The sequence below is a fragment of the Myotis lucifugus genome, unplaced genomic scaffold, assembly GCF_000147115.1.
Source record: "Myotis lucifugus unplaced genomic scaffold, Myoluc2.0 scaffold_2, whole genome shotgun sequence".
In the NCBI taxonomy this organism is placed as follows: Eukaryota; Metazoa; Chordata; class Mammalia; order Chiroptera; family Vespertilionidae; genus Myotis; species Myotis lucifugus.
Window position 1 is genome coordinate 14,035,595 of NW_005871050.1, and position 20,756 is coordinate 14,056,350.

At 35.8% G+C, this 20,756-nt stretch overlaps 1 protein-coding gene across 17 annotated transcripts in view; it reads left to right on the plus strand.

The window, feature by feature from the left end:
* Positions 1-20,756, plus strand: part of THOC2 (THO complex 2) — a 125,231-nt gene that overhangs the window by 69,290 nt on the left and 35,185 nt on the right. For all 17 annotated transcript variants that reach the window (XR_002830524.1, XR_002830521.1, XR_001348936.2 and 14 more), the window contains 9 exons: positions 1,273-1,428; positions 1,998-2,170; positions 3,610-3,805; positions 14,114-14,155; positions 14,557-14,687; positions 14,783-14,884; positions 18,517-18,601; positions 19,280-19,373; positions 19,910-19,990. Coding sequence is in view for 13 of the 17 variants with exons in the window: in XM_014458799.2 (XP_014314285.2) it covers positions 1,273-1,428; positions 1,998-2,170; positions 3,610-3,805; positions 14,114-14,155; positions 14,557-14,687; positions 14,783-14,884; positions 18,517-18,601; positions 19,280-19,373; positions 19,910-19,990 (1,060 nt within the window). In the remaining 4 variants the exon portion in view is untranslated. The remainder of the gene's footprint in view (positions 1-1,272; positions 1,429-1,997; positions 2,171-3,609; positions 3,806-14,113; positions 14,156-14,556; positions 14,688-14,782; positions 14,885-18,516; positions 18,602-19,279; positions 19,374-19,909; positions 19,991-20,756) is intronic.

Genomic DNA, 20,756 nt, shown 5'->3' on the forward strand with positions numbered 1-20,756 from the left:
GGGGAATATCCAGCCCCTATAAAGCCTGTGAAATCATTTGGTCTGGCCCTGCAAAGCATTAGGGGTGTGTTAATTAAATGTTTGACCAAATATAGCAGGCTAATTTTTAAGTTGATAATTTTGTGTGGTGGGAGAATGATGCCAAATGGTCCTTGGCAGAGAAAAGCTTCCCCACCCCTGTCATAGGGGAACATTGGAAGCTCAGAGTGATTGGAGCTCAGGGTGGTATGTAGGGGTGATGAGGATGGACAAATAGGTTGGGACGAAACTGTGAAGGACCTTAAGTGCCATAGTAAGGTGTTTGTGTTTTTTTTTATTGTTGGGAGTAGAGAGCCATTCAAAATTTAAAGTAGAGGAATGTTGTACAAACTGAGAACATGGAGAATTGGTCAGAAAAAGGAGAATTTGAAAACATAGGTATGAGTTTATAGCGTGGACTGGCAGGACAAATGGAAACTACAAAAATTTGATAGATTTATTGCTGATATGTTTGAGTTTAACATTAAATGGTGACAGACTAAGTGTTCCTGTTAAGGTGACAAAGATTTTCAGACAGGATTAAAAACCAGTTTATTATTTACATGAGACTTCTAAAATCAAAGGACAAAGAAAGTTTGAAAGTAAAAGGGTGGGGAAAAATATACCAGGGAAATTATTATTAGACAAAATAGACTTTTTGGCAAAAAGAGATAGTCACTTCATAATAATAAAGTTGTGTTCACTAGGAAGATGTAACTTTTTTATTTTTTAAATAGATTTTTATTGATTTCAGAGAGGAAGGGAGAGGGAGAGAGAGATAGAAACTTTCAATGATGAGAATCATCAATTGGGTGCCTCCTGTACGCCCCCTACTGGGGACTGAGCCTGCAACCTGGGCATGTGCCCTTGACTGGAATTGAACCTGGGTCCCTTCAGTCTGCAGGCTGACACTCTATCCCAGTCTTGGCGAACCTATGACACGCGTGTCAGAGGTGACACGTGAACTCATTTTTTTTTGGTTGATTTTTCTTTGTTAAATGGCATTTAAATATATAAAATAAATATCAAAAATATAAATCTTTGTTTTACTATGGTTGCAAATAATCAAAAAAATTCTATATGTGACACGGCACCAGAGTTAAGTTAGGGTTTTTCAAAATGCTGACACACCGAGCTCAAAAGGTTCGCCATCATTGCTCTATCCACTGAGCCAAACTGGCTAGGGCAGTGTTTGCTTTTTATATGTGAAAATAGTATTAGCTGTTTTATGAAATTTTAATGAATCATTTTTAGCTTCTTCCAGCTGATAATTGCATCATGGATGAACATAAACGAGAAATTGTGGAAGCTAAGCAAATTGTTAGAAAACTTACAATGGTTGTATTATCTTCTGAAAAAATGGATGAGCGAGAGAAAGAAAAGGAAAAAGAAGATGATAAAGTAGAAAAGGTATATAGTTCATTCTAGTAAAGTTAACATTGTTTTCTGGATTTAGAATCATGAAATTAACTTGTAATAGTTAATTAACTTATATAATTTTTTTTTCCTAATTTTGATTGTGGTGAAACATGATTTTTGGAATAAGAATTTACAAAGGTGGTTTTGCTTTTAATTTGATTGTTGCCTTCCCAAAAGAGGCTGCTATGTTTTTTAATATAAATTTCAAAATGTATTCTAAGTAAAATCACAAATGTATTGACTATTTGTGCTATACATATTAATGTCTCTCAAGTCCTAAAGGGATTCTCACAGAATGAATGAATTCTGTGGCCCAATAAAACATTAAGTACAACTCAATATAATTCTGAGTCTGTAAACTGTCACACTGCATGTGCTAAATGAAAAAGCAAATCCTTTTGGTTGTACTTTGAAGAAAATACCGTTGAATTTCCCACAAATGGCAGTTGTTGTTGACATACATTGTTGTGTGTTTAGCCCACTTTTTTAAATGAAAAAAAATATTAAGATTTATTGGTGTTCATATTCTGAGTATCTTTGCTGTAATTATTCATTTGTAGCCACCTGATAACCAAAAACTTGGTTTGTTGGAAGCCTTATTAAAGATTGGTGATTGGCAGCATGCACAGAACATTATGGATCAGATGCCTCCATATTATGCTGCTTCACATAAGCTAATAGCTCTTGCTATTTGCAAGCTCATTCACATAACTATTGAGCCTCTCTACCGAAGGTATGTTACTGTATGCTTTAGTAATCATTGAGGTATAAATAGTTTAGGACTATGACAAAATCTGCATATTTATCTTGTCTCCTCAAACAATGCATCTATTTTAGTGTGTTTTATCAGAAGATAATAATTTATAGTGTATTAGTCTGATATGTCTTAATCAGTGATTTGTCTCCTAATGTCATTGGAGAATGTGTGCTGCAATATACTCTAAAAACTGTAGGTTAGACTTCTAGGCTGGGTTTGCTCCTTTGAGAGTAAAGACTCCATTCTTCTGTTTTTCACTTTCCCCTCCTCTTTTAGGGGCAGAGAATTCCTAAGGCTTTTACTTAGTGTAATTTTCTTCTATCCTGGGTTGAGTAGCTCTCAGTGAGCACCTTGCTTCTCTGCTTGCCTTATCTCTCCCAGCAAATAGGCTGCTGTCCTGGAAATTGATAGTGCAGCTTCTCTCACCCTCCCTAGTTACAATGTTGACCAGTCCTCTAGCTCAGCCTACTTTTTAGGATACTTAATAGCAGTATTGGCAGCAGTTCTGGCTTCAGTCCCACACATCAGAGCCTGCCTCAAAAGCTCCAGCCTTGTGATTCATGCATAGCTGTTGGCTGCTGCCTTTAGTGCCACCTAGGTTGTGGACCATGAAGGTTTCTTCTCAGAGACTGACCCCTGTGACTCCACAGTGGGATACCTGCTCAGCAGGTGAGAACTCCGGGTATGCTGTCCTTTTTAGTGTACCCTCTTTCATTATGGTGCTCACTTTCTCTTTCACCAAACCTACCTCATACATGGTCTAAATAGTGGAACACAGATTGAGAAATGTTTATTGACTTGAATCAGTGTTGTTATATTCATATCTTCTTGTTTCATCCCCACTGTCTCCGAGGTCCATCCTTTGTTCCCCATTCCCATATGCATTTTGAGTTTTTTTTTTAATGCTCTTTCAAGGATATGTTTTTTATTGGTTTTAGAGGAAGAGGGAGAGAGAGAGAGAGAAACATTGATCTATTGCTTCCTGTACATGCCCCGACCAGGGATTGAACCCACAACCTGGGCATGTGCTCTGACCAGAATCAAACCCGCCACCTTTTGGTGTATGGGATGACACTCCAGCCAACTGAGCCACACCAGCCAGAGCTCCCATATACATTTTCCTGATACTGGCTGAGGTTAACTAAAAAAATAATTCATATGATGTATGTTAAATGTTACTTGGAATCTGCATTTGTCTGATTTCCTTTTCTTATGCAGTTAATGTGAAACATTCTCTTCTGAGCTCTGATCTTTTTCAAGTGAATATTCTTTTTGTCTTTTTCTACCAGTTAAATTAGCTGGTATAATAAAGTTAGGCACAATAGAAATATAGAAAGAATGAGCAAAAATTGTTTTACTTTAAGTTGAAATGAGGTATTATACAGTATACATATAAATTTTGCTTCTTTTTATAGAGTTGGCGTTCCTAAAGGTGCTAAGGGCTCACCTGTTAATGCTTTGCAAAATAAGAGAGCACCAAAACAAGCAGAGAGCTTTGAAGATTTGAGGAGAGATGTCTTCAATATGTTCTGTTACCTTGGTCCTCACCTTTCTCATGATCCCATTTTATTTGCAAAAGTGGTGCGCATAGGCAAATCATTTATGAAGGAGGTTAGTAAGTTTTTTTTCTTTCAAGTAGAAAATTAAATTTTGAAATGTGTATATTTGTGTTATGTGTATCTCTAGAAATAAAAAGAAAATGAACTCTAAGAAAAGGTTATATTGAGTAAGGTTTGTGGAAAGTCCATTGTGCCGTAACCATTTGTATTTATATATATGTATATGTATTGTATATGTATGTGTCTATATACATACATAGATATATGGATATAATTATATAGAGTATATGTATATCTATATAATTATATCTCTATTTCTATCTTTACCTAAGTCTATGTCTATATATTTCTATCTCTCTCTCTTTCTAGCTAGATTATTAGTCAAGTGGTCCACATAGGAAAATATGCTTTAGAAAGTGAAAGCTTTTTGAATCATCTTGTAATTAGTGGTTAATTCATCATTCTTTCCCTTTGCTTTTCTTCTTCTCAGTTATTTTCTTAGCTGCTATTTTGAATCATTATCAATATTTGTATGAAGGCCCTTGAACCTCAGGCTGTTACAGATTCGTATTTTTTTAGTAAACTTTTTATTGAAATAAAACATACATATAGAAAGTACATAAATCATAATTGTATAGCTCAGTGACATTTTCCAAACTAAAACACCCATGTGTCTACCACTCAGATCAAGAAATAGAGCCGAACCAGCACCCTAGAGTTTTCCTTTACCCTATCCAGTCACTACCTCCAGGGTAACAATTTATGCTATATGTTTTTCGTTTTTAAAATCAGCTTTGAGTTATAGTTTACATACAATAAACTTCACTGATTTTAAGTATACAATTGATGAGTTTTGACAAATGTATATAGTTATTCACCAACCACCACAATCATGATATAGAATATTTTCGTCACCCAAGAAAATTCCCTCTTTCCCCTTTGTCATCAATTCCCTCCCTTTATTGTTGGTTTCCGGCAACCACTGATAGGCTTTCTGTCACTATAGTTTTGCTTTTTTCTAGAACTTCATATAAATGGAATTGTACAGAATGTACTATTTTCTGTCTGTTTTTTTTCCACTTAATGCTTTTGGAATTCTTTCAAGTTGTTGCATGTGTCAGAAGTTCCTTTATTGCCAAGTACTACTTCATTGTATAGGCGTAACCAGAGTTATCTATTCACCAGTTGATGGGCATTTGGGTTGTTTCTAGTTGGGGGCCATTATAAACAAAGCTGCTATGAATATTCTTTTCCAATTTTTTGGGGGGGTGGGCACATGTGTTTGTTTTCCCATGAATGAGATTGCTGGGTCATATGGATAAGTTTCTATTTATCTTTTTGCCAAACTGTTCAACATGTGTGACCATTTTGCATTCCTGAAGCAATGTGTATGACTTCCAATTGCTTCATGTCTACATCAACACTTGGTATTGTCAGTCTTTAAATTTTATTTTAATTAAAAAATATGTTTTTATTGATTTTAGAGAGAGAGGAAAAGGGAGAGAGAAAAACATCGATGAGAGAGAAACATCTATTGCCTGCCTCCTGCATGCCTCCCACTGGGGATCGAGCCTGCAAACTAGGCATGTGCCCTGACTGGGAATTGAACTGGTGACCTCTTGGTGCATGGGACAATGTTCAACCAACTGAGCCACATCGGCCAGGCAGTCTTTTAAATTTTAGACATTCTAATGGGTGTATATTTGTTGTGCTTTTCATTTATGTTTTTCTGATGATCAGTGATGTTGAGCATTTTATCATGTCTTAATTTTCTTTTGTAATCATCTCTATCAAATTATCCATTTTTAATTAGCTTGTCTTTTATTATTATTTCCCTGTCTGATTTGCCCTTTTATTTTATTAACTGTCTTTTGAAAAGCAAAATTTTTAAATTTTAATTAATTCCATTTTGGCAGTACTTTTATTTTTTGGATTGCTCTGTGTTCTACAAGATCTTTGCCTAACCCAAGGTCTTGAAACTGAAAAACCCCTACATAATTTCTTTTCAGTTGTGAAACAAGGCAACGAAAAGAATCAAGAAATTGTTATAAGCACAAACTCACTTCTCTCCAGTGTTTGATTGCCTGTAATTTTAACTAAAATATTTTTGTTTATTTGTATGTGCCCTGACTGCGGATTGAAGCTATAACCTTGGCATATTGGGATAACACTCTAACCAATTGAGCTACACATCCAGGGCTTAATTCTTGACAATAGTGACTGTGTAGAAAATTTAACAACTGTTGTATATTAATCCCTTGACACCTGAAATATTTGATTTGGTTTTTAATGTTTAGCTGATAGATTAATTTTTTTATACTTACAAATTTACTCTGTTATAAGGTAACTCTGAAGAAATCTGCTGAGTAGTTTATTATTATAGATATCACTTATTATATAACATTTATATAAAAGAAAGTATAACAGTGTTTTATTATCTTGATCCATATAGTCTGAAAAGGATGAATCATGTTAACTAGTGCCTGTTCAAAGAAAAAAGGTTGTATCTTTCCCAGTGCATCATTTTGGGAAGCATGTGAAGTCAACTTGTTTCCCTACTGGTGATGTTTACATTGATCGCTTGGTTAAGATGACAATTGCCAGGTTTCTCCACTGTACAGTTGCTCTTTTCCCCTTTGTTGTTAATGTATCTTGTGGGGAAGATACTTTGAGACAGTATAAATTGCCTCTTTCTCATCTTTAACCCACTAATGCTATTCTTTTTATTTTTCATTGAAAAAAATATATTATTGATTTCAGAGAGGAAGGGAGAATGAGAGAGAGATAGAGACATCAATGATGAGAGAGAATCATTGATTGGCTGCCTCCTGCATGTCCCACACTGGGAATCGAGGCCACAACCTGGGCATATGCCCTGACCTGGAATTGAACCATGACCTTCTGGTTGTTAGGTTGACACTCAACCACTGAGCCATGCCGGCTGGGCTCTAATGCTATTCTTTTCAGTTGAAAAAAAATTTTTTTTGTATCCAAAATGTGTTTATTTGAATAGTTCCCCGCTCATCTTGGTTCGAGGTGCTTTCAGGCTGCTTCCTTCTGAAGGAGCATCCTCTGTTAGCCTTGCTTTTCCTCCTGTAGACTGATAGAGGACAGTGGAGCAACCAACACACAAATCTTCCATTTGTGCAGGACTAAAGATGGTGGTGATTTTATAGCATCCTGGGCATTTCACATCCATGAAGTAGGCATTGGGGCTCTACACCAGGTGCTTCTTCTTGTGTTTCTTCTTCTCCTCTTCTGGAGAGGGATGGAGATCCTTAGTGGAGGCATCCTGTCTTGGGGAGGTCATCACTACTAGAAAGCTAGTTGAAAATCTTAATGTTCAGACCTCTTGTTCTGAAATTCTTTCTTTGGCTACAAGTATCATAAACTTGTAAGCAGGAGACCAAATATCCAACTTGTGGAAGTCCTGTATACATAGACATATGCATAAACATATGCAGTATTGTTATCAAGATACACAGGTGCTAGAGCTATCATCCTCTCCACCATCTCCATTGCAGCCCTCTTATACCTCTGTTCTATCACAGTTGTGCCTGATGCCTCATCTTTATTTTTGCAGAAGTAGAAAGACAGAAGGGAAGAGAAAAATGTTTATTTTGATCACAGTGTGGGAAGAAACCTGTCTTCTTTCATTGCTAAGGTTGCGGTAGGAATCTTTCTAAAGATCTGAGTTAGAATTTTAGTTCTTTTTTTACCCACAAAAATATTTCAGTGTAACAAATCATTTGTTTTGTATTTATAGGTTTAAAGGCTTCCTAGCTAGGAATTTAACCAGGGTTTATAAGATTTCTTTTAAAGGGAGAATGTGACCTTAGTTCCAAATAATGTATCTACAATTAAACATCTTTAACAGAGCTCTCATTCATAAGCTTGGGGTTGCTTGTATATATAAATCGTACATATTTTTAGAAAGTAGCTTATTTAGTTACTAGAGGCCCAGTGCATGGATTTGTGTACCAGTGGGGTCCCTCGGCCTGGCCTGTGGGGATCAGCTGAAACTGGCTCTCCGACATCCCCTGAGGGTTCATGGATTGCGAGAGGGCACAGGCCAGGCCCAGGGACCCCACTGGTGCACGATCGGGGCCTTGGGGCGGGGGAGGGATGCGGGAGGTTGGCCAGCTGGGGGAGGGACCGTGGAAGGGCTCCAGGGCATGTCTGGCCCGCCTTGCTCAGTCCCGATCTGCCAGACCCCAGCAGCAAGCTAACCTACCGGTTGGAGTTCTGCCCCCTGGTGGTTAGTGCACGTCAGTGACTGGTCGACCGGTCAACTGTCTGCTCCCTGGTGGTCAGTGCACATCATAGCGACTGGTCGACTGTCTGCCCCCTGGTGGTCAGTGCACATCATAGTGAGCGCTTGAGCGGCCTTAGCATATCATTAGCATATTATGCTCTGATTGTTTGAACGGACGACCGATGACCGGACACTTAGCATATTAGGCTTTTATTATATAGGATAGCAGCTATCACTTAACAGACTAGTCTTTTGGCCTAAGGTTATTAGTAATCATTTATCTCTCTGATTGTGCATGTGTGTGTTTGTGTGTGTGTATTTCTTAAATTTGAGGTAGGTAGTATAGGACTAGTGCAGCAGGTCCTTGAATAATGTTTTGTTTTAACATTGATGATATAAACATTGTTTTAACATTGTTTATATCAATTAGCCTATGGTAAAATTGGTTTCATTATATGTTGTTTCACTTCAAGTCACAGAACCTATCAATGATGTTAACTGAGGATTTACTGTACAGTGATTTTCAAACTTTAGCATGCAGCAGAGTCACCTGGAAGTCTTAGAACACAGATTGGTGGACCCCATCCTCAGTTTCTGATTCAGTAGGTCTGGGGTGGAACCTGAGAATTTTCATTTCTAACAGGTTTCCAGGTGATGCTGCTGCTGCTTATCAAAAGACCAAACTTTGAGAACTGTTGTTCTAGTTTATTAATTACCTTTGGTCTTTATTTTAATCTTAAAAGAGGGAGTGGTATACCTCTCAATATAAAATATTTGTATGTGAATGGAAACATTTTGCTGTCTTTAAATTTTTTTTTAATTGTAGAACACAACTTTAACAACGTCACCTGACATACTTGAATGTTTTTCATAGCACCTATAAACTTGAAGATGAATTCCTTGGTGCTTTTTTTTTTTTAAAATCCAACTGATGTTAATAGATTAAGTTGTTTGCCATAGTGATAGCTAATATTGAGCTCTTATTCTGTGCCTCGCCCTATTCTGTGAATCAGTTAATTTAATCTTTCTTTTCTTTTTTAAAATTGAATTTATTGGGGTGACATTGATTCACAAAACCATATAGGTTTCAAGTGTACAACTCAACAAAACATCATCTGTACACTGCATCATGCACCCATCGCCCCATGTGAAGTCTCTTTCTGTCCTCATTTCCCACTCCTTTGCCCACCTCCACCTTCCCTCCACCTCCCTTTTCCCTCTGGCCAGCACCATGCTGTTGTCTGTATCTATGTGTGTATGTGTTTGTGTGTTTGCTTAATCCCTTCACCATCTTTCAGCACCTAACACCCTTTCCACCTGACAACTGTCAGTCTGTTCCATGGTCCATGCCTCTGTTTTTGTTTTGTTCATTAGATTCCACATATAAATGAGATCATATGGTATTTGTCTCTCTCTGGCTTATTTCACTTAGCATAATAATCTTCAGGTCCATTCATGTTGTTTGAAAGGGTAAGAGATCCTTCTTTTTTTTTAAAAAAATATGTTTTTATTGATTTTAGAAAGGAAGGGAGAGGGATAGAGAGATAGAAACATGGATAAGAGAAAAGCATCAGTCAGCTGTCTCCTGCATGCCCCTCACTGGGGATTGAGCCCACAATCTGGGTTTGTGCCTTGACCGGGAATCTAACTATGACTTCCTGGTTCATGGGTCAACACTCAACCACTGAGCCACACCAATGGGGCAAGTTTGGTATTTTGTGGAAGAGCCGATATTTTGTGGAAGAGCCACACTCAAGGGGCCAAAGGGCTGCATGTGGCTCACGAGCCGTGGTTTGCCGAGCTGCAGTTTGCCGACCACTGGCCTATACAAATGTAGTATATCTGAAATTGAAGAAATAACATTTAAATTTTGCAATTCTGGAAATTCATTGCTATTTCAAATTATGTCTGTTTAGTGGGGTTTAGCTATTTTATTTATATCTACAATCACTGTTTTCATCTCATTCTGTGTATCTCATTTCCAAGCTTTTTTTGTTTTGAGTTCATTCCTACTAGTTTTTTCTATAACTGTATATAGATACTTGTGAATCTGTCTCTATCCTTTGTTTTCTACTTTCTTCAGACTAAGTTCATTTGTCCTTAATATGCTTTTCTTTTTTTCTGGCTATTTATGTTTCTGTAGTAACCACAGCATTTCTTTTCATGATATGGATAGCTCTGTGCAGATATTCTTTCTGATATAGTGTGAATGAATCCTCATACTCTTTCCACCTTATTTATGACCAGTCCTCCTCCCAAGCTACAGTTTGAATATGGGGTTTTCTTTTCAAGCTTTTCTATAGTCTAGGATATAGGGGAGTGAATGAGATCAATGAGGCTGAGTATAGCCCTCATTTAGGGGAACCCCTGCTTTCTCATTTGAGATCCGATTACCTAGCCTGGTGAACAACTTAGGTACTGGCATGCCCAGCCAAGTGGTGTCCAGTTCCGTTGGCCTTTGACTATTTCACCCATGTAAGTGTAATTCCTTTAAAAGACAGTAAGCCTTAGCAGCTGGTTCTCTCTTTGGCAGAGTCCCACAGGGCTTCTACTCTCAAGGGTTTTTCCTCAGGTAACTTACTGGTTATTTCTAAGTGTTTATAAACTCTTAAGAGTTTCTGATTGAAAAATGAAACAAGGTTTTGAACCAAAACATTGAAAGATGATTTAGTTATCTCTTCTCCAGGCTTTGTAAACTCATGTCCTGCAACTTTTAATCTGTAGGTTATATTTTCCTGTTTGTTACTTTGATGGGTTTTATTTGGATCCTTTCTAGCAAAGATTTTCCTCATAGAGTAGTTTTAAGACATAAATGTGAAGTTCTTAGCCCCTAGTACATAGCATATAGTGAGTACTCAATAAATGGGAGTTAATAAGACCGAGAATAGATAAGGAAGGTGAAAATAGTGCCATAATTTATTTAGATGTATCTTAAGGTTTCAATCTAGTCACAAATCTTTGTATTTTTTTTTCTTTTCTGAGATAAAGCATAGTCTAGAGTAGCATTTGAAAGAGTCATGGGTTAGAGATACTAAAAATAAAATGTTAGTAATAAAAAAGTAATTTATCTAGTTATAGCTACAACTTTTCCTGGAGCCTTTATTTCTTGACTCTTCAAATTGCCCCCTTTTAATTGACTATTTTCTTTTTCTGCCCAGTGCTGTTACGCTGTCCTGTCACCTGCTCCATCTTAATAGGGCAAGATTGGACCCTGCTTGGGGCCATTTATATCTGATGTTTTGTCTAGGCATAATTGTGAGGGCTCAATGTTATTCAAATTCACTTCTTAACAGTACTTTGGCAAGCGTAGTTTTGATCTGTAAGAGATCCTCAAAGATAGGAACTCCATCCTGCTTATCTTTGAATTTCCAGTGCCTGGCACATAGTAATTGAATGAATGAATGTCTTTGTCTTTTTCTTCCTCCCATTTCCTACTGGCCTGGCCAGTCAGTAAAACTTAGAGTGTTGTATTGTGGGAATGGAGAGTTTTATATTTACTTCTGAACTAAAAAGCAAAGTCAACTAAAAGAAAAAGAAAGCATCTGGGGTGTGGAACAAAAGAAAATTACTTTTACCAGTATGTACCTCTTGATTTATTGTTTTGTTCATCTTTGTAATAATTAGCCTTTGATAGAAAGGTTTCTTTCTGTTCTTCTAGATCAGTGATTTTCAACCGGTGTGCCATGGCACACTGTGTGCTGCAAGAATTTTTAAAACATGCACCCTGGCTGGTGTGGCTCAGTTGGTTGGAACGCTGTCCTTTACACCAAAAGGTGGTGGGTTTGATTCCTAGTCAGGACACATACATACCTAGATTTGGGATTTAAACCCCAACAGGAGACATTCAATCCATGTTTCTCTCTCTCTCTCAAGAATTTTTAAGGCATGTAATACCTGACTATTTAGTCAAGAGCACTGACCTGTTTTTCCTTAGATCAGGGGTCCTCAAACTTTTTAAACAGGGGGCCAGTTCACTGTCCCTCAGACCGTTGGAGGGCCGGACTATAGTTTAAAAAAAACTATGAACAAATTCCTATGCACACTGCACATATCTTATTTTGAAGTAAAAATACAAAACGGGAACAAATACAATATTTGTATTTGCATGTGGCCCGAGGGCCGTAGTTTGAGGACCCCTGCCTTAGATTGTCAAATAAAAAAAATGACAACAGCCAACACAACAATAGTTGTTCGGTGTGAATGAATCAAAATTATACCTATTTTTTTATAAGATTGGCAAAAATAATATTTTTTGGTGTGCAGCAGAATTTTAGTAATTAGTTTATGTGTGCCATGAGATGGAAAAGGTTGAAAATCTCTTTCCTAGATGGTTTCATTTTACTCTCCATATTTCTCTCTTTCAATTTTTTTGCTTATGAACTCGAGAGAATTGATGTATAGGCATCTGAAACTTATGTAATTATCTGGTAAGGGAATTATGACAGTTTAGTAAATAAGAAATGTGTTATTTCTACAGAGAAAACTATGTATAGCCTTATTAGGTTTGTTTGAATTATAGTATATACCAGGAAAGGAGTAGTTTAACTGTCTTTATACCCAACATAATCCTATATAATAAAAGCCTAATATGCAAATCGACCAAACAGTGGAACGACCGGTCGCTATGACATGCACTGACCATCAGGGGGAAGACACTCAACGCAGGAGCTGACCCCAGGCCAGCAAAGGCAGGTGCCAGCGGAGGCCCCCCGATCGCCCCGCAGAGGGAGGCGACTGGTGGTGGCGGGTGGCGGGGCCAGTGAGTGGGCAGCGCCAGGCCGGCCAAGGCGGGTGCCAGCAGGCCTCTCCCCCCTCCCCCCATCGCCCTGCTGGTCGCCCCACAGGTTGGCCCTGATTTCCAGCCAGGCCCAGGGACATGGCCTGGTGCTCTAGTATACTATAAATCTAGTTCTAATTATGACATAACCCTTATTTCTGCCTTCCACCGTACAGCCAGTATTACCCACCTACCCCCAACAAACAAACAAAACAAAAACAACTGTCTATTTTGTTTTCTGCCAGGCCACTCCTTCATAACCTGATTCCTTATTTTCTGACCAGGATATATATTGACTTAATTATTTCTGTGAAAGAGAGCAAAAGCTTTTTATCCTGTCTATTAAAACAAATGTGATTGTATTTGTTTTCCATCAGGATAACATGGCAGTCCCTGAATTAGTCTCAGGTGAAAATGTTGCATAGAAGTTAAACTTTCCTTTAGTTACACCCATTAAATTACTTAAGCATGTAAACATACATGCACAGAATATCCTCATCTGCCAAGAAAATAGGAAGCTTCTTAGCTGTATATTAGCTTATACCCTTCCTTCACTTGGTATTTATGCTAAATCCTATCCAGAACTCTAAGATTGTTCTTGAATATACATGCTTCCTTTGTCCTTTGCACACTCTCCCAACTGTCCACCTTCCTACACACACACACACACACACACACACACACACAAGTATTACTATTTCATTTTGAAGAAATAGCATTGTCAAAAATGGCACTTAAGCTGCCCACGTGCAAATCATTGATATAATACTGACCCATGTTTTTTCAGTATGTCCAATTTAGGTAGTGGTTTTGTCTTTGTCAGCAATGTTATTAATATTTTGGGCTTATTTCTCAATGAGGGCATAAGTAGTAGTGATTTAAAATATACCTCTAAATTTCTTTGGGGTTACTTTTTTGTGGTTGTTTTAGTGTTAGATTTTATCAGTTCTGTAAGGAAGAAACCTAGAATTGGTTGGAAAATGCAAATGCATTATAACTAACTTGCTTTGGCTACAATTTTATAATAAGTACCTTGAATTAGTTGTAGGATGTTTTGGTTTGTGACAAGATTGAGAAAAGAATTAGCTTATAAACGACATTTAAAACTCATGAATGTTGCAAATGATTTAGAGGTTAGAAATATAAATGAAGTTTAACAACATCAATTGGTAATGCTGGCTATATATAAAACCTATATATGTGTAAATAGTAAGGAAATAATTCACAACCATGTGCAAATTAATTTTTTCAAATTAGAAACTAAATTGTGACAGCATATTCTTAACGTTTTTACATTTTATTTATAGTTTTTTTTTTTTAAATTTTAGTTTCAGTCTGATGGAAGCAAACAAGAAGATAAAGAGAAAACGGTAAGAGACTAGAAAAATCCAATGTGTCTAATGTTTGTCTAGGTACAGAATACTGCAAATTTTACTGTGGACAAGCTTTCATCACCTGTGTGAATGATTATTATACAAGTTATCTTTTAAGATCGACAATCTCCTGTTTCTGAGGATTACCATGTAAAGAAGGAAGAGGGATAATAAAAGCTCCTCATTCTCTAGCTACCTCTTTCCTTCCCTCACTTCATTTGCTTTCTTAGATGGAGAAACACAACCATTATATGGAAAAGGACAGTGATAGTGTGGGGTATTAGATACGGTGTGTTATGAGATCAAGAAATGGCAATTTTTCCAAGGCTGACAAATTTATTTGTGGGGGGATTAATATGGACCTCTTACTGAAATAATTTTTCCTCCCTTTTTCTTAGGAAGTTATCCTTAGCTGTTTGCTTAGCATTACTGACCAGGTACTACTTCCATCTCTTTCTTTGATGGACTGCAATGCTTGTATGTCTGAGGAACTATGGGGAATGTTTAAAACATTTCCATATCAGCACAGGTAAATATGTAATATTTTTGTATTTTGAACTACTATTTTAGTGCATTAACCTCAAAGTGTTTAACTTTTCCTAATTCTTCATCTCATTTTTTAAGATACCGTCTGTATGGCCAGTGGAAGAATGAAACTTACAACAGTCACCCACTTTTAGTAAAAGTTAAAGCTCAAACAATAGATAGAGCCAAATATATCATGAAGTAAGTTTTAATTAATTTTCTTTATATTGATCTAAAGTATAACTGGATCTAATTTACTTTCAGCCAGCTTATGTCCGAGCCTCAATTTTGAAGAAGCCCAAGAGTATTTCCTAATGGCATAGCTAATTATATACTGCAGATAGAATGACTATAGATTTTTGTGGTTTTTAGCTCATTTTGACTACCAGGTTAGTTTTTGTAGTTGTGTTTGTATAGCTATGAAATCTAATAAAAATCCTTTTTAATGCATTCATTATAGGGTTGTTTTTTTTACATTATAGGATTTTTTAAAAGTACAACCTACTGTGGCCTTTGCTTAATTTGCATTATACATTTAATGGCTTGTATAAGGTAGTCAAAGGTCTAGGAATTTCTGCTGCTGAAAGTTATTATAAGAAAGATTTTTTTCCTTTTGGAAGATCTAATAGAATTATGCAGAACTATCTCCATAGGAAGTCACCTTTAGAAAAATTTAAATTTCTTTTTATTTGTGTGCTTTATTTTCATGTCATTAAAAGCACAAGAGTGATGTTTTTTATTTTTTACTTCCTGGTAAACTGTTTGAAGTTCAGTTATGAAAATTTTATATTTCACATTAATATTGGTTTAGATATAAATACTGCTCTATTGCAAATATTTTTAGCAAGGCTGTTTATCATTTCTTTATCATTCACGCAGTAATATGATTATTCTAATTAAAAACAGTGCATTCTCTAGTTTAACTAGATTTCACAGTTTGCCATATTATTGTTTTTGCCCAGTGATATTGTTCCTGGTCACAGTCTACTGGGAAACGTGTATGCATATTCACATTCTGTTTCAATAGGTGCTGCTATACAGTATGTATAAAATTCTATGGGAGGTTAAAGAAGATAGTGAATTATTTCACGCTCTGAAAGTTAGGGAATGCATAGAAAGAGATTAATATTAGAACTGGTTCTTCTGAAAGAGTTTTGGTCTTAAGAATTCCCCAGGTTAAAAAAACAGAATTCCCCAGGTAGAGTTCCTTGCTTAACAACAACTACTAATATTTATGGAGCCATTATTGTGTGGGCCAGCCACTGAACTAAGTGCTTTATATTGATTATTTAATAATATATTAACTATTATTAAATCTCTTGAATATGTCTCTTCCATACTGTACTGCCATTAACTTAGTTCTTTTATCTGGAGTATTATAGCGCCTTGTGTTCTTTCTTCAAAAATCCTTTAGTGACTAACCATTGCCACAGGTTGTATGTTAAATTTTGTGGTAAGGTAAAATAAGAGGCCCTCCATGACCCGTCCCTCCCTATTTTCAACCTCATTTCCTGCTAGTTCTACCTCCAGCTGTACTGAGCCCACTTATGTTTTCCTGAATGTGCCATGGTCTCCTTTTCCTTTGCATATATATATATATATATATACATATATATATATATATATATATTTCTGTTCGTATAATTTTTTTCTTATATCTTTTCTCTCTTTGTCTGGTGACCTCATACTCCGTTGGTTGGCTCCAGTGTCACTTCCTCTGAAGCTTTCTGTAGTATATACTGCTAAGCACAATTGATCTTTATCTGTGCCACCACTGTCCCATATACATATAATGCTATCACTTAGATACATTGTTATTATGATTTTTCTTTTTTAATTATCTAATTTTTGAATTGTGTATATATTTACAATGTTCAAATTTCAGTATATATAAAAAGGTTGGCAAGAAATGCCTCTCATCCAATTCCCCTTTCCATTCAGTCCTCCCAAGGGAACAAAGTACCACTGTTTAGTTTCTTATTTATCCTTCCGACATTTTTATGTATATACAAACGAATACAAATATATTCCCCCTTATTATACTATTGATAGCATATAATAAGTATGTACTGTTCTGTGATTTGCTCTGTTTGTTTAAGAATATAAACATTTAAAAAATGCTTTTTAACTCTGTCTCCGCAGCTGGACTGAGCATGAAGCAGGAGCTGTTATTCTCCTTTTTCCTAGTGCTTAGCACTTTGCCTGTCAATAGAAAACATTAATATGAATGAATAAATTAATAAAAATTTCACAACATATTTGCAGAATTTTAAATGTACTTGGATTTGTGTTAGCTATAACTATTTCACCGGCTTGAATAGTGTGATTCTGATACTGATTGAACTTTTTATGTTGAGAATGGAATGTATTAATTTATTACTTGCAGAATTTTACAAGTTTTGATTACTGTTTAAAAAATGAATTTGCTATAGGGCATCTAATACTTCATTCTGCAAATACTCATTCTGTTCCATATGCCAGACACCATGGTAGCTTGAAGGGAAGTTATAGTTAAGAAAGTATTCCTTTTATTTTTGTTTCCCCCTTCAGGGTGTGGAAGGCAGAAAGGAACAGGATAAAACGTATATATAGATGAAGGGTTAGCTTTGGCAAGTAGGAGGGCCACCTGAAACGGTATGGTTAGAAGTAAGGACAGATGGTGTTAAGTTTTAAGGTGAAACAGAGTATATCCAAAGTTTGAAACTGATGGGTGTCTCTTTTGTGGAAAAAAAAAAAAATCCAAGAAACTAGTCCAAGGAGAATGGGAAAGAGAAGCAGTTGATGATTTTAAAAAATTTTAATTGGAGGGTTAGTTTTGTCATAAGACGCTTCTTAAGATAATTATATCAAGTTTGTTACTTTGAGAATGGCCACATTCCTTGAGCTATCAACTGAATTTATTATTGCTTCATTATATTTTCATTTTAGAAAGCTTCCTATCACTTGTAAGCTTTTCATGTTTGAAGTTTCTAGATTTATTATGCAATAATCTTATTGGAAGAGTTTAAGATGGTATATAACAGTCATTTCACAGATATAAATTTCCAGAATGTTAGTAAAAGAATACTGAGCAGAGGAAAAAATAAAGAGGAAGGAAAGGATAATTTACTTTTCAAAAATTCTTGCCCTGACTGGTTTGGCTCGGTGGATAGAGCGTCGGCCTGCAGACTGAAGGGTCCCAGGTTCGAATCCGGTCAAGGGCATGTACCTTGGTTGCAGGCAAATCCCCAGTAGGGGGTGTGCAGGAGGCAGCTGATCAATGTTTCTCTGTCATTGATGTTTCTGACTTTCTATCCCTCTTCCTTCCTCTCTGTAAAAAAGTCAATAAAATATATTTAAAAAAAATTCTTTACTTTAGAGACACTTTCTGAGAACCAGAGAACTTCCTGTATCAAGGAATATAGTATTAGCTATTATGGTCACTGAGACAGATGGTGTGAGATATTTCATTACATTATACCAAATTGGGTATCTTAATTTCTAAACTGATAAAAAATAGCCCTTCTTAATCTAAAATAATTATGATTCTCCATAAGAAGTTTTATGTACTTGTAGAATACCTTAGAGTTTTAATGCTTATTAGACTATTACTACAAAATAGAAATTTGTGTATTATAAATTAAGCATTAAGACAAGATCTTAATGACCTCTGGGAGAATGCCTAATCAAAATAGTCCCAAGTCCTTCATTCAAGTCTGTGATAAATGTGGTTGTTTACATGGATCCATTTTGGATATTTGGCAAGGAATTTTTTTTCATGATGTACCAAAGCTATCAACATTATGAGGGAAATTACTTAAGATGATCCATGTCACCTTTTTCTCCCCTTGTAGGCGTCTAACCAAGGAAAATGTGAAACCTTCTGGAAGACAGATTGGGAAGCTTAGCCACAGCAATCCAACCATTTTGTTTGATTATGTATGTTTTTGGGTTAATATTATTTTAAGGGTTTTTTTTGTCTTTAAGTCAGCATAAGTAGAATGGAATGATGTAGTTTTAAAAGTATTTCATAGAGGAAAAAACCTTAGCAAATGAATCATTTTATCATTAATTTTGTTTTTAGAATATATTTAACAAATTGATCTATTTTAATACTATGTAACAGTGTTGCTGTTATAAACAGTCTAATATCTTTACCACATTTTGATTTATAGAAGCAGTAATAGATTCATTATTTGATTTTAGTTGTTAGAAACATTCGAATAACATTTCATTGATTTTATATTTTCATATTTAAATAGAAATTTCGAAAACACATTTGACTAGCCTCTGTATGTCTAAAATTCAAATTTAGATATCTTAGAATTATTTCCTAATTGGAAATGTAGCCCAAGAAAATATAATATGTCCCCCAAAAATGTGTACACACTTTAACAGCTGATTTTTATTACATTTTGAAAATGAAATGTATTTTAATAAACACTGCCTTTATAATTATTCAAAGTGTATACATTTTTGGGACACCCAAGGTTTTATATAAATATTAAATGGAAGAAAACTACTTTTGAAAAATAAAATGTATAGCCATTATTTAGTTAGCACAGAAGTTCTCTTTTGATTAGTTAACACCATCTATTCTATGTTGCTATCTTCCAGATTTTGTCACAAATACAGAAGTATGATAACTTAATAACACCTGTAGTAGATTCACTGAAATACCTCACTTCGTTGAATTATGATGTCTTGGCCTGTATCCTTTTAAGTGAAGTAATACATAGATTTCACATTCCATAGATCTTAATGGTGAATGTTTTATTTTCATTCTAAGTTCCTTTTGTAACCATCTGAGATTGATTCAGTTGGTTGATCTGAAGGTTGGCCAGTCAGGTGGCGGGGGGGAGGGGAGAGTGTCTGTGTTGTGTATAGGGAAAAACAGTGTTACATTTACTAAACATTTTTCTTTATCACCCCACTGATTACTCAATGGGAAGAAAAAATATCTTTTTATTTTATTTTAATTATTAAATTTATTGGAGTAACATTGATTAATAAGATCATATAGTTTTCAAATGTATAAACATTTGATATAGGTGGAGTCTATTGCTTGCTGAAAGATGGGAAAAAGCCAAAGAAGAGTTGATACTATAGTGAGTATAGTTTTCATTAATTTGCAATAACTTGAAGCTAACAATTATATTTTTTCCTAAGAAATGGCATTTTTGTTGTTGTTTTAAGATTCTTTGTTAGAGATGTAGTGACTTAAATTTTTTCCTTAATGTGTGGAAGATTGTATCATTGAAGCTTTAGCTAATCCAGAAAAAGAGAGAATGAAACATGATGACACAACCATCTCAAGCTGGCTTCAGAGTAAGTATTTTTATTTTTTCCAAGGATGACATTTATGACTGCCATGCGGTGTGTTCCTTTACCTATTCTAAGAGCCTATTGGCAAGAGCTCTTGAGAATAGCCACTCAACTTTTTTTTACTGGTGTCCAAGTTCTTGACTGTGTAAGGAAGTTCATATAATACTTATTCATTTTCCAACTCAAGAGGCCAGTATTGGCCATGATAGAATTGGGCAAGCATTACTGGGGAAATGAAAATGCGCTTTTATTATCTTAGAGGAATTAATCTTTTTAAAAATAAATTTTTATTGATTTCAGAGAGGAAGGGAGAGGGAAAGAGAGATAGAAGCATCAGTGATGAGAAAGAATCATTGATCGGTTGCTTCCTGCACGCCTCCCAGCTGGGGATCGAGCCCACTACCCAGGCATATGCCCTGACTAGGAATAGGAATCGAACCGTGACCTCCTGGTTCATGGGTCGATGTTCAACCACTGAGCCATACTGGCTGGGCTGGGGAATTACTCTTAAGGGAACTATTCTCTCTTCTTTCATTTTTATCGTGAGGTTTCAGTCATATTAAAAGAACAAAAACTTGGTTGTTTAATAATAAAAAACTCTAGCCTTAAAAAAAATGTCTTGTATCTTTGATTTCTAGCAGCTAGTTCCCTTTTTTTTAACCTTTCCTGTCTGATAGCTGAATCTTGCAGTAGTTCCCCATTGCCTCTTAAAGTCTGCAATCTAGTAAGTCATACAAGTAAGTTATTTGGGAATCAGGTTCTTTCCGTA